Raw genomic sequence first — 14,545 nt, 5'->3', positions numbered from 1 at the left:
CATATATCCTAACCAACGAATATTTGTAAACCAGATGGATTTTTACAACCAACGATGTTATTTTCATTGTATTGTTATGGACCAGACCAAAACCCCTCTAAATATGCAGAAGATAGTCCACATCTTAACTTTTTTCTTATTTTAAAGGTAAACGTAGGGTGCTGCATTCCAGATGCAATTCAATTTGTCAAGCTACCGGATTTAAATCAAAACACACTTTATTCATCCACAATAGTTAAAATACAACAAAGGAAAGGAGGAACAAAAACAGAAGTTGCTGGAAAATCTCAACAGGTCTGGCAGCATCTGTAAAGAGAAATAAGAGTTAATGTTGTTGGTCCTTCCTCAGAAAAGAAAGAAGAAATTGGAATAACTTAATTCTATTGGAAAACTTGACAGAATAATAGATAACTATTACTAATGAACTTTTCTAATGTAGTAACATCCCATAAACACGCCCTTGGCAAAGGGCACATTCCGAAAACAGACTGTCTCCAATGCAACACCATTACTAAAGAACCAAGATACATTAGGAACATTTAAGCAACTCTTGGGTAGGCACCTGGGTGATAGTAAAATGAAGGGTAGTTTGATTTTAGTGTAGGATAATAGGTCGGCACAATGTCGTGGGCTGAAGGGCCTATACTCTGCTGTACTGTACTATGTTCTATGTTCTTACCCCCAGATTTTGACTATAACTGAGTGAGAGAAAAAAATAAAGCTTCCAATTCTTCAAGATCCCAACAGCAACTGCTGAAAGCCAAAACTAAAACTCCTGATTCTGTATGAGCTTGACCACATCCATTCAGGTTGCTTCTATTGTTGCAACTTAAAAAGAACCCCAAAGCCCAACAAGCTGTCTACACCAGTGGCTCATATAGACTGCACATCACCTCGGCCTTAAAATATCTCTTCAAAAAAACCCAGGATGCACTGACCTCTACATCGCCGAGGCCAGACGCCAGCTCTCTGACACCTCCTCTTACTGTCGCCTTGATCGTGACCCCATCCCTGACCACCAAAACATCGTCTCCCAGACCATCCACAACCTCATCACTTCAGGTGACCTCCCATCCACAGCCTCCAACCTCATCACTCCCCAACTCCATACCGCCTGTTTCAATCTCCTTCCCAAAATCCACAAACCTGACTGCCCTGGCCGACCCATTGTCTCTGCCAGCTCCTGCCCCACCGAACTTATCTCCACTTATCATGACTCCGTTTTCTCCCCCTTGGTCCAGGAACTCCCTGCCGACGTCCGTGACCACCCCCCCCACCATGCCCTCTAGCTGCTCCAGAACCTCCAATTCCCTGATCCCCAACACCTCATCTTTACCATGGACATCTAGTCCCTATACTCTTGCATTCCCATGCAGATGGCCGAAAGGCCCTCCACTCCTTCCTGTCCCACAGGTCTGACCAGTCCCCCTCCACTGACACCTTCATCCACTTAACAAACTCGTCCTCCCCCTCAACAACTTCTCTTTCAATTCCTCCCACTTCCTACAGACAAAGGGGGTGGCCATGGGTACCCGCATGGGCCCAGGCTATGCCTGCCTCTTTGTAGGATATGTAGAACAATCCCACTTCTGAAGCTACAATGGCCCTATCCTCCACCTCTTGCTCCATTACATTGATGACTGTTTCAGCGCCGCCTCATGCCCTCACAAGGAGCTCGAACAGTTCATCTAGTTAACCAACGTTTTCCACCCCAACCTCAAGTTCACCTGGACTATCTCTGACACCTCCCTCACCTTCCTGGACCTCTCTATTTCCATCTCTGGCAAACACCTGGAAACCGATATCCATTTCAAGCCCACCAACTTCCACAGCTACCTAGAATACACCTCCTCCCACCCACCTTCCTGCAAAAATGCCATCCCTATTCCCAATTCCTTCGCCTCTGCTGCATATGCTCCTGAGATGAGGCATTCCACTCCCAGACATCCCAGATGTCCTTGTTTATCAAGGACTGCAACTTCCCCCCCACAGTGGTCGAAAACGCCCTTGCCCCCTCCCCGCGATAACCGCCAAAATAGAATGCTCCTTGTCCTCACGTACCACCTCACCAACCTCCGGATCCAATGCATTATCCTCTGGCACTTCCACTATCTGCAATCTGACCCCACTACCAAAGACAGTTTTCCCTCCACACCATTATCTGCTTTCTGGAGGTACCACTTTCTCCATGACTCCCTTGTCCGCTCCACACTCCCCTCCAGCCCCACCACCCCCAGCACTTTTCTCTGCAACCGCAGGAAGTGCTACACCTGCCCCTACACCTCCACACTCACCCCCATCTCAGGCCCCAAGAAAACCTTCTACATCAAACAGATGTTCACCTGCACATCTGCTAATGTGGTATACTGTATCCACTGTTCCCGTTGTGGCCTCCTCTACATCAGGGAAACCAAGCTGAGGCTTGGAGACTGCTTTGTGGAACACCTATGATCGGTTCACGACAAATGACTGCACCTCCCAGTTGCGAACCACTTCAACTCCCGCTCCCACTCCTTGGATGACATGTCCATCCTGGGCCGCTTGCAGTGCCACAACGATGCCACCCAAAGGTTACAGAAACAGCACTTCATATTTCGTTTGGGAACCCTGCAGCCAATCAATGCGGACTTCACAAGCTTGAAAATTTCCTCTCCCCCGACTGCATCCCAAAACCAGCCCAGTTCATACCCACCTCCCTATCCTGTCCATCCTTCCTCCCACCTATCCACTCCTCCCACCTCAAGCCCCACCCCGCTACCTACCTATCAGCCTCATCCCACCTCCTTGACCTGTCTGTCTTCACTGGACTGACCTATCCCCACCCTAACTCCCCATCTACACTCACCTCTACTGGCTCCATCCCCACATCTTTGACCTGTCTGTCTCCTCTCCACCTGTCTGCTCCTCTATCCATCTTCTATCTGCCTCCCCCTCTCTCCCTATTTATTTCAGAACCCCCTTCCCCTCCTCCTTTTGTGAAGAAGGGTTCAGACCCGAAACGTCAGCTTTCCTGCTCCTCTGATGCTGCTTGGCCTGCTGTGTTCATCCAGCTGTACACCTTGTTATCTCAGATTCTCCAACATCAGCAGTTCCTACTATCTCAGTACAAAATACTCCTCTTAAAGCCATAGTATCATCTCAATCCCATTACATGGACTATCTTTGCACAGATACAAAGTTATCATTGTTCTAATCACCGAAGAAATATCAAGACACTTGGCTTGCCTTGGCTTGGTTTGGCCTGACCTGGCCTTGCAGAGGGAAAGTGCCAACCAGCTTTCCATGTTGAGGCATAGACATAGACATTAAAATCCTATTAAATCCATTTAATGAAACATCTCTGAAGCAAGGTCAGAACAAATAATATACACTACGTTGCAAACCCAGAAATCATAAATACCTCAAGATCTAAACTGTATATTCATTCACATTCTTGTTGATATACAGTGTATGCTATTAATTGGGTTTTTTTGCTAGTTGACTAATGTGCCGTAGTTGATAGATGTGTCAGATTCATTGGAGCCATTAACGCATAGATCTCGCGGTAAACGGAGATAATCAGATGTGATTTAATATCTCTGTTGGGACCTCTCAATACTGAATCACGGCTCCTGACACTTGAAATTTATTTAAAATATTAAGCGAAACATTCTGGATCTTCTGGCAATGGAAAGACATCAGTAGGAGGTAGCACTTTTAATATAGTTTCTCATGATAACATTTTAGGAAGTAGATAAAGAATGATAAAGGTTAGTTAGCTCACCCCCATTTTAATTTTTATATCCAGTTCAAACTTACCAATAGTAGTCAATTCCATTTGCACACTTCCTCTGTACTGGATATTTGTATCAAATCATTTAAGTTATTTTCACTCTAACTGAATCCCAAACTATAATACTTACTTTGCTGTCTTTCTATCTTGCTGTTTATGTGGTAATTTCTGTGATTTTTCCCCCATTTATTACCTAACTGTTTATTTTGTCTTTAGACAAATGCCAATGGAGATGCCTCACCATCTCAATGTGTTTATTTTTGGCATTTGCCCTTTTTTAACTCATTGTCTCCCCTTAATTGATCCAAACCTTGCTGTGGGTGTTCACTGTTATGGACATAACAATGCCCATTCAATACCATGGTGTTTCCCTCTGCCAGTTACTGGAAATAGGATCTTAGTGAACAAAGCAGGTGTATCCTTAACCAATCAAACTGTGAGATGGTCAAATGAATAGACCAATGACTGAATGAGGAAATGTTAGAGTAATGACTTCACTGTCAAATCAAGTTCATGAAGAGAATTAGAGATGGGAAAAAAAATGAGGATGAGATAAGGTAGAGAGATAAGTGAGACATTGAAAATGTTATCTTAGTAAGATTAAAATGTTGAGAAAAGAAAATTGCCCACTTGTAATAGTTAATTTTCCATGCCAGACAGGTTAGCGGTTCAATAATTAACACTTGGGGTGTTGTTTAAAGATATTTATGAAATGGACAATCCTTTACATTGCAAGTCACTCTGCTTTTTGTTTTTACTCATTTGTGGGATGCGAGGCATTGCTGACTGGCCAACATTTATTGCTCGATCCTAGCTGCCCTTGAACTGAATGGCTTTCTAGGCCATTTCAGAGGACAGCTGAGAGTCAACCACATTGCTGTGGGTTTGAAGTCATATGCAGGTCAGACTAGGTGAAGATGGCAGATTTCCTTCCCTGAAGGACATTAATGAGCCAGTTGGATTTTTCCAACAATCAGCAATCGTCAGTTGATTCTTAAAGCAGTTTTTGTTTTTTCAATTGAATTCATGGTAGGATTCGAACGCAGGATCCCCAGAAAATTAACTGAGTTTCTGGCTTAATAGCCTCACGATAATACCGCTTGACCATGGCCTCCCTTATAGGTTGCAATTAAGAAACTATTCAGCAACGTACTGTTTTTACTAAGGTAATGGTAAATCTACACATCACCCAATGATAATGGGAACTGCAGATGCTGGAGAATCCAAGATAATAAAGTGTGGAGCTGGATGAACACCGCAGGCCAAGCAGCATCACAGGACCACAAAAGCTGATGTTTCGGGCCTAGACCCTTCATCAGAGCACAGCACCATTTCTACCAGGAAGGACTTTGAAGTTTTCTACTCATAAGACACTGTTATAGAAAGTTCAACTTTAAGACAATGATTGGAATTAAGGAATATGCTGGAGTTTTTTCCTCTCTGATGAAGGGTTTAGGCCCGAAACATCAGCTTTTGTGCTCCTGAGATGCTGCTTGGCCTGCTGAGTTCATCCAGCTCCACATCACCCAATGAAATCTTTTAAGCTGAAGGATACCACAGCACCATTTCTACCAGGAAGGACTTTGAAGTTTTCTACTCATAAGATACTGTTATAGAAAGTTAAACTTTAAGACAATGATTGGAATTAAGGAGTATGCTGGAGTTTTTTCACCTTTTTTATTCTCTTGCCTTTTAGGCCTGTCATGTGAAAGAGGGAGGGAGTGCAGGCCTTATTCCCAGTCAGCTGTTGGAGGAGAAGAGGAAAGCATTTGTGAAGCGAGACTGGGATTTCTCCAGTTCTTCTGGTAAACTTTAAATGATCAAGATGGCATGTGCTCCCATTTCATTCTATAAAACAGGCTCTAATATTCTTAGTAAATAGAGTTGAGTTGCAGTAAAATACTTAAGGGTAATAATCTGTAACTGCTTTCATCAATATTGAACAAAAGGAAACATCGAAGTTAATCCAGTTGGTTTTATAATGGCCTAGTAATGGCTTGATGTAACTAACAGGAGGATAGATAACCAGACTGGCACAAAGATCATGTCAAGATTATAACAAAATGTTGTAAATATCTCCCAGGAACAGTTTACTATCTAAGTTCTCGTGCCCGGTGAAGGCATGGCATATTCATAAATTCCAAAATTTGAACTTAACATGCTAGATTTGTTACAAATTGACTTTTCTTTGAAACTGACAATATATAGACAGACACCGTATTTGGAAAAAGGAGCCATGAGAAGCCACGTGTGAGGCTGGAAATGTTGGTCTCCTTTTTAACCTTGAAGAATGAGACAAAAGCAGTAGAAAAGACAGTGACGCCTGTGACTTCAGAACCAAAGACTATAACACTGTATGTTCTTGAAGCCTGCACCCCTTTGGGTCCACCATATAACAAACTGATCTCCTGGTAATGAAACTGACAACAACTAAGTTTGTGATTTGTAGAAAGTCCACCCCTGAGTGAAATTGCTAACACAACAATGGGATATGCCTTTGGTTACTGAATGCCTAAAAATAACCCTTCAAGAGACAACATATCTTCTACATCACACCTGAAATATTTGAGTTACCAGAACATGTCAATTTTTCAAAATATGAGACACTGCTTTGCTTACAGCCTGTAAAAATACACTATAGAGGGTCCATGCTATTTGTTGCCCAGATATTTCACTCTTTGCATATATCTCCCTATTTTGGTTAGTGAATCACTTTTGGTATTCAGTTCACTCAGTTGATTAAGTTGGCATGTTTGGCATGTTGCCAAAAATGTGATCGTTAAGTCTTAAGGGAAATAAACCCTTTTTCTCACTACCCATCTTATTTTTCTGATGCATTTCTCCATTTAGGCACAAGGACCCCTCATATTCCTTTCAGTGATACTTTGCTTGAATGTATGTGTGTATGTTTGTATATGTGTATGCGTATGCATGCATGCACGCACGCGTGTGTGTGTGTGTGGGGCAACATTAGTGTCCAGCATCAGCATGTCGATAAACAATCCTTTACTCTGTTTCTGCGCCTTCACATTGAGGGCACAAAGTACCAAAGGAGCCTTTATCAATAGTGTTGAAAGTTTCATTGGCACTAAGGAACCTTTACAACATTTGCAAAAGTGGCGAAAACAAGCTAAGAATTCTCGTAATGTCCTGGATGGAGTGGGCTGTGGTAAAATCTGTGAGAATCATGTGTGAAATCAAGCAAGAGTTTTCTTGATGTCGGAAGCAATTAGTTGCACTTTCCAATTGAGTTCCTTCAGCCAAGATGAGATTCTCGCAAAGAAACAGTGTGATGCCTATTTACAGTGACTATTGCTTGTTATCACTAACTGCAGATCTCATCTCATTAATGTGCTGCATCCCATAGTACAGCCTGCCACTATGAATAAGATGCCAAGAATTCAGGAAAACAAAGTCTGGAGAGCATGCAGAGCACGTAGTATAGGGGAATCGGGTGGGTGAGAGCAAATAAGAGAAGTTGCCTACAATGGCAAATGGTAAAACATAAGCCTTGGTGGGATGAGTGTGCAGTCATGGAGATAGTGAGTATGAAGAAGCAGGAAACAGATGATGAAACTTCTCCGCTCTGCCAGCAAAAGGCCACTGTGCTTCTTCCTACACTGCTGACATTCCTCCAGAGGGCTGGAATCATGCTGACGCAAGTGAGTAACCTTGAAACATGCTGGCAGGGACTGCAGTTGTGACCTCGCCTGCCAATCTTAGGTGAGGAGAACTTGCCTCCTTTACACCTCTCAGTCTACCAGGACTTCCTAGTCCTTGCCTGTAATCGGGATACAAGTTACCCCTGTCTACCATGTCTGTCTGAATGTCACAAACCGTGCAAGCAGCTCTGAAGGGAAATTATTTTTTAAAGAAGGAACCACAAATTGGCTATTCCAGGATATCTGATCAATGGTGAATTGTTCTGGCTACATCAAGAACTAGAATCAGGCCACCATTGGACATGATGAGCGCCATGGGGTAGAGTAGATAGTTAATGAGGTAAATTGGGAATGACAGCTTGAGAAAATCCTGTAGGCCTCACAGAGGGAAACTCTTTGTGAAACCCAAGAAAATAACACCGAACTAAAATATTATCAGATTGAGCCGCTGTTAACTTGACTTAAGAAGCATCTTACTGTCGCTTCATCTTGAGAGGCTTTGAAACAGAGTAAAAACAGAGTAACGTTGCATCATTTCTTGTGGTGTTGCATGCAGTGTCTCATTAGCAAATCATGAAGATGATGTAACCTCTTAAACTACACTGTCAATAACACATTGTGTCTTTATATTTTTCTGTATTTTTAATCGTTGACCAAAATTAAAAGAAAATCAGTTTTAAACAAAGGGTTGCTGAAGCATTGCTGCCTGTTTCGAAAGTGGGAAACCTGACACTTGTTGTGAACTGAAAGAGCTGTGGATGCTGTAAGTTAGGAACAAAAACGGAAGTTGCTGGAAAAGCTCAGCAGGTCTAGCAGCATCTGTTCTGAGGAAGGGTCACCGGACCCGAAATGTTAACTCTGACTTTTTTTCACAGATACTGCCAGACCTGCTGAGCTTGTCCAGCAACTTTTGTTTTTGTTCTTGTACTTGTTGTGAACCAGTGGTTAGAGTGTGGTGAGCTGGATTTCGGGGGTTGTACACAGATGAAAATGAAAAAATAGCTGATTGAACGGTGGACTGGTCACCAATTATTGATGACAAAGCCTTCTGCTGGACAATAACAATATGATTAGTTCTCAGGTAGCTGTACATGGGTGGTGAACATGATAGAAAGGAACCATCAGACCTCTACCAACTCAGGCATTCTCTCTGTTCTCTACAATAAATATTACTTCAAACCTGAGGGAGAGCAGTTTATTTTGTCTTAAGCAGTCCCTGTAAGTTGTGACTTTTAATTAAAGTCAGAAACCTTTTATAAGAAAACCAGCCACCCTGCTGTTCTTGGAAGCCAGTAGCCAACAAACAGAAAACAAAGACTGAGAGGTAGCATTTTGATCCACACAAGAGCCGCAACAGCAAACCTTGTGAGTAAAGATCATTGAACTGCTTTCCCATCCATGACACCCATGATCTTTTATCATGTACATGTGTGTGTGCGCATGTGCATCTGTGAACAAAGAAAGAACAAAGAACAAAGAAAATTACAGCACAGGAACAGGCCTTTTGGCCCTCCAAGCCTGCACCGATCCAGATCCTCTACCTAAACCTGTTGCCTATGTTACAAGGATCTGTATCCCTCTGCTCCCTGTCCATTCATGTATCTGTCTAGATACTTCTCAAATGACGCTATCGTGCCCGCCTCTACCACCTCTACTGACACCGAATTCCAGGCACCCATCACCCTCTACATAAAGAACTTTCCATGCATATCTCCCTTAAACATTTTCCCTCTCTCCTTGAAACCATGACCCCTCAAAATTGAGTCCCCCACTTTGAGAAGAAGCTTCTTGCTATCCACTCTGCCTGTACCTCTCATGATTTTGTAGACGTCAATCATGTCCTCCCTCAAACTCCGTCTTTCTAATGTCAAGACGTTGAGTGTGCATGTGCGTGTGTGTGCCCATCTGTAGGGGGAATTTGTAAGAGGATTAGAGTTTTGAGTAATATTGAATGGCAATGGTTCATAATTGTTGACCTATAGCTAGAAACTAATTACTTTTAATAAATATTAATTCTAATTAAACAAATCCCTATAGTGCGGATAGAGGCCATTCAGCATAAACCCTCCAAAGATCATCCCACCAGATCCCTGGTAACCTACATGGCTAATGCACTTAGCCTACACTTCCCTAGACACTATTGGACAATTTAGCATGACCAGTCCACCTAACCTGCACTTTTTTGGACTGCAGGAGGAAACCCGCACAGATACAGGAGGAGCATGCAAAACTTCACACAGACAGTCACTCGAGGCTGAAATCGAACTCAAGTCTCTGTGCTGTGAGCCAACAGTACCGGCCATAGTGTCACCGTGACATCTGGCGAAAACGATGCAGTTACCATAGTCCTATCATAGGGCTGCTCTCATTCGAGAGACACCTGGCAGTAATTTAACAAGAGGTTCATCAGGCCACAAGCAAGGGTGAAATTTGAGAAGAGGAGTCCTTCATGGTAACCTCAGTGTGGGAATCATACTCACACAATTAGTATCAGCACAAACTGCTCTTCCCACTGAGGTATAACAGAGGTTTGCTACAGAGGTTGAGCAGCCTCTGGACTGTGGGTTCATACAGTCTTCAACTGAACAAACCCTGTGCTCCAGAGCACACTACATTTTGGGACCTCCTGCCCCATGTACCTAGGCATTTGCAGTTTGAGAATCTGCCTGTCTCTTCACATGAAGACCTATGACTAAAAGTAATGACCACGAGTAGCTGTCATCCATGAATTAAGGGTCAATTGATGATGCTAGTAATATAAAATATAAAGCAATAACTAATTTCATGGAATTCATAAATTGCTCATTTATTTTATGAACCCAAAATGGCAAGTGGCATAAGCTCACCATCATTTCTTTCAGCAATTTCTGACCCAAAATGTATTCAGGGAGTTCTTTTTTCATTCATTCATGAAATATGAGTGCCTTTAGTTTGGCCATATTTATTGCCCAACCCTAATTGCCCGGGCAATTATGAGTCAACCACGTTGCTGTGGGCCTGGAGTCACATGTAGTAAGGATGGCAGGTGTTTCCCCTGAAGGACATTTTGTTTCTATTTTGTTAAAGACATAGAGTAATTTAATTTGAGAATGGTAACAAGCATGCTAATTTCACTGCCATTACTCAAAACTCTAATCCTCTTATGCACGCGCACACAGGGAAAAAATATCATGGGTGTGCAGATTTCGATCACCTGAAGCATTGTTTGTCCATGAAAACTGTGAATGTCTAATATTTCATTTTATCAACAGGTGCACTTTGTGGGAGCATGGGCGGAAAAAGAAAGAAGAAAATGATGTATCTCACCACCAAAAATGCAGGTAATTGACACATTAGTTCCATTAAGGGTTACACTTCAGCATTGTGTCTTCTTTCACTGCAAGTTATGTCCACTCAACTACATAGTTCAAGTTTTCTTAATGCTTATATTACTAATAAAATCTTTTCACATCGAATGTAGCCAGATGTTTGTCCAGCAATTGGTAAAGTTGTCATCTGTCTAAACTTCTTGCCAATGCAATAATTATTTTCACATGAGAAAACTACACAAAATTAATAACCCACCAGGATGCAGAGGAAAAGAGCAACTAATTCCTAGTATTCTGAATGATATCATGTGTCAAAGAAAGATTTATGTTTAAACAATTATTTTTCAAACTTCAAGGCATTGTAATTGTAACAAGGTATGTACACCTTGATGTATGTTTACAATCACAATGTAAAGGTAAGAATTGCAACAAATAATGTGAACCACAGATGGTTCAGGAGATGATTTGAGAGAATAAATGTTTGCCAGGAGACTGGGGTTAACTCCGTCACCCTGTTGAGAATTAGGACAGCGATGTCTTGAGAAGGCAGACAGGGCTTTGGTTAGTTGTTTATTTTAAGCATAAAACCTCTGACTCATCTTGTACTGCAATGATGAGTCAGTTTGGATTATGTTTAGTTATGGGCAAATTAGAAATAAAGTAAAATATTAAACAGGTTCAGATGCAAGCCATGTGCTCTCTGATAATTTATTGCTCCCTTTTGTTTTTGTTTTCAACTTTGCCCACCATTTTTCTCTTCATTGCTGTTGAATTCTTACAAGGACGTAATTCTGTGAGTGCTGCACACTCTCTGCCATTTTCCTCAGTGACTGTTCTTGAGCATTGGCAACATGGTCAATTAGGTCCACATTTCAATCACGTCTGATCTACTCAATTTATTGGACATGCAGAAGTGGTCAATGGGAACTGGATGATTGCTGGTCCCACCTGTAATTCTCAGACAGTGAGGCTAATTGTAGTGAGGTTAATTGCAGTGCTCCCAACAGTTTTATAAATTGCCATTAGCAGACTTAACACAGATCAGTGATGAACTTAGGATCTTTATGAACTGTACTTTTCATCTACTTTGTAAGTGGATTTGTTCAACACAACTCATTTAGATTGTATGTTAAATTTTTGGATTGTGAGGGGAGTCCGGGGTCATAGGGTGGTGGGAAGCATAACATAGAAATAGAGTCACAATCAGTTTAACTATGATCGTATTGAATGATGAAAAAGTATCAAACAACTGAAAGGCCTACTACTATCAGTTCCTAAGATCCCATGATCTACAAATGAATGATTGCATTCAAACAACTATGGAACCACTGAACAATCAGAAGTGTCATCTTTAGAATGAGACTCTTAACTTAGAAGGAAACCCATAACTGAGGTGCCATTCCGCTTTCTCAGCTGGATGTTAAATGTCCTAATACACTAATTTGAAGAATAGCAGAGTAGTTAACCTCCCCATATCCCAGTAAATATTTATCCCCTAATGCTACCCCTGGCCCTCCCATGTCCATGTCAGTGTACTCAAAGCATGTTATCTGCTCTTCAATGCATTTCTGTCAGTGGGAGTTTGCCATGCATTAATTGGCAGTTGTATTTCCTACATTTCAATGTCTACACCTCAGAAACACCTAACTGCCTATAAAAAACTTTCGAAGTTTTATGAGGTCATGAAAAGCACGAGATAAATGTGCATCTTTTGTCATGCAAAAGCTTGTGGTTGTTAAAATGAGAAAATGCTTTTTATGCATATCCTGTTCAACTAAGTGAAAACACCCTGTACTGAATGAATCAGCGTAATGTTCTGAGATAGTGGGAACTGCAGGTGCTGGAGAATCTGAGATAACAAGGTGTAGAGCTGGATGAACACAGCAGGCCTAGCAGCATCAGAGGGGCAGGAAAGCTGACCTTTCAGGCCTAGACCCTTCTTCAGAAATGGGGGAGGGGTAGGGGTCTCTGAAATAAATAGGGAGAGGGAGGAGGTGGATAGAAAATGGATAGAGGAGAAGATAGGTGGAGAGGAGTCAGACTGGTCAAAGAGGCGGGATGGAGCCAGTAAAGGTGAATGTAGGTGGGGTGGCAGGGAGGAGATAGGTCAGTCCAGGGAAGATGGACAAGTCAAGGAGGTGGGATGAGGTTAGTTGGTTGGAGATGGGGGTGGGCCTTGAGGTGGGAGGAGGGGATAGGTGGGTGGAAGGACAGGTTAGGAAGGCAGGGACGAGCTGGTCTGGTTTTGGGATGTGGTAGGGGGAGGGGAGATTTTGAAGCTTGTGAAATCCACATTGATACCATTGGGCTGCAGGGTTCCCAAGCGGAATATGAATTACTGTTCCTGCAACCTTCGGTAGTATCATTGTGGCACTGCAGGAGGCCCAGAATGGACATACCGTCTATGGAATGGTACAGGGCGTTGAAATTGTTTGCAACTGGGAGGTGCAGTTGTTTAGTGCAAACCGAGCGTAGGTGTTCTGCAAAGCGGTCCCCAAACCACCGCTTGGTTTCCCTGATGTAGAGGAGGCCACAATGGGAACAGATGCTGTCACAGAAGAATACTAGAGAAATGTGGAGATTGTTTAAGGAATGCATACTGCGTGTGCTCAGTATGTTTGTCCCTAGCAGGCAGGGAAGAAGCGATTGCGTGAGGGAGCCTTGGTTCTCAAGAGAGATCAAACGACTAGTTAAGAGGAAGAAGGATGCTTATATAAGGTTTAGGAAACAAGGATCGGAAAAGACTCTAATAGGATACAAGTTAGACAGGAAGGAGCTGAAGAAAGGGCTTAGGAGATCTATAAGGGGGCATGAGAAAACCTTGGCAGACAGGATCAAGGAAAACGCCAAGGTTTTTTACACATACTTGAGGAACAAGAGAATGATCAGTGAAAGAGTAGGGCTGATCAAGGATTGAAAAGGGAATTTGTGCATGGAGCCTAAAGAGATAGGAGCAGTCCTTAATGAATACTTTTCTTCCGTATTCACAACTGAGAGAGACCTAGTTATAGGGGAGGACAATGTGAAACAGACTGGAAGGCTAGAGGAGATGGATGTTAATAAGGAAGATGTGCGAGGAATTTTGAGGAACTTGAAGATAGATAAGTCCCCCAGGCTTGATGCAATTTATCCAATGATTCTATGGGAAGCGAGGGAAGAGATTGCAGGGCCTTTGGCGATGATCTTTTCATCCTCTCTGTCTACAGGTATAGTGCTGAAAGATTGGAGAGTGGCCAATGTCATTCCCTTGTTCAAAAAAGGGAATAGGGCTAACCCCAAAAATTATAGGCTAGTTAGTCTTACTTCAGTGGTGGACAAATTATTGGAAATGGCTCTGAGAGGTAGGATTTATGATCACTTAGATAGACACAGTTTGATTTGTGATAGTCAACATGGATTTGTGAGGGGTAGATCATGCCTCACAAACCTTATTGAATTCTTCACAGAGGTGACCAAACACATGGATAAAGGTAGACCAGTGGATGTGGTATATATGTATTTAAGTAAGGCATTTGATAATGAAAATATTCAACATGGTGCTCAGTTACGAGTGGTGTACCACAAGGATCTGTTCTGGGTCCTCTTCTATTTGTGATTTTTGTAAATGCTTTGGGTATAGGAGTGGAAGGGTGCGTTAGTAAGTTTGCAGACGATACAAAGGTGGGTCGAGTTGTGAATAATGCAGAGGGCTGTTTGAGGTTACAAGGGGACATTGATAGGATGCAGAGCTGGGCTGAGAAGTGGCAGATGGAGTTTAACTCTGAAAAGTGTGAGGTGATTCATTTTGAAAGGACAAGTTTCAA

At 42.4% G+C, this 14,545-nt stretch overlaps 1 protein-coding gene across 5 annotated transcripts in view; it reads left to right on the top strand.

Moving 5' to 3' along the window:
• mpp2b (MAGUK p55 scaffold protein 2b) overlaps positions 1-14,545 on the top strand; it is a 529,160-nt gene that overhangs the window by 489,561 nt on the left and 25,054 nt on the right. For all 5 annotated transcript variants that reach the window (XM_048560704.1, XM_048560703.1, XM_048560705.2 and 2 more), the window contains 2 exons: positions 5,469-5,577; positions 10,686-10,754. In XM_048560704.1, the coding sequence (XP_048416661.1) occupies positions 5,469-5,577; positions 10,686-10,754 (178 nt within the window). The remainder of the gene's footprint in view (positions 1-5,468; positions 5,578-10,685; positions 10,755-14,545) is intronic.

This window comes from Stegostoma tigrinum, chromosome 31 (genome assembly GCF_030684315.1).
Source record: "Stegostoma tigrinum isolate sSteTig4 chromosome 31, sSteTig4.hap1, whole genome shotgun sequence".
NCBI lineage: Eukaryota > Metazoa > Chordata > Chondrichthyes > Orectolobiformes > Stegostomatidae > Stegostoma > Stegostoma tigrinum.
This window is presented reverse-complemented; position numbering and strand designations above follow the sequence as displayed.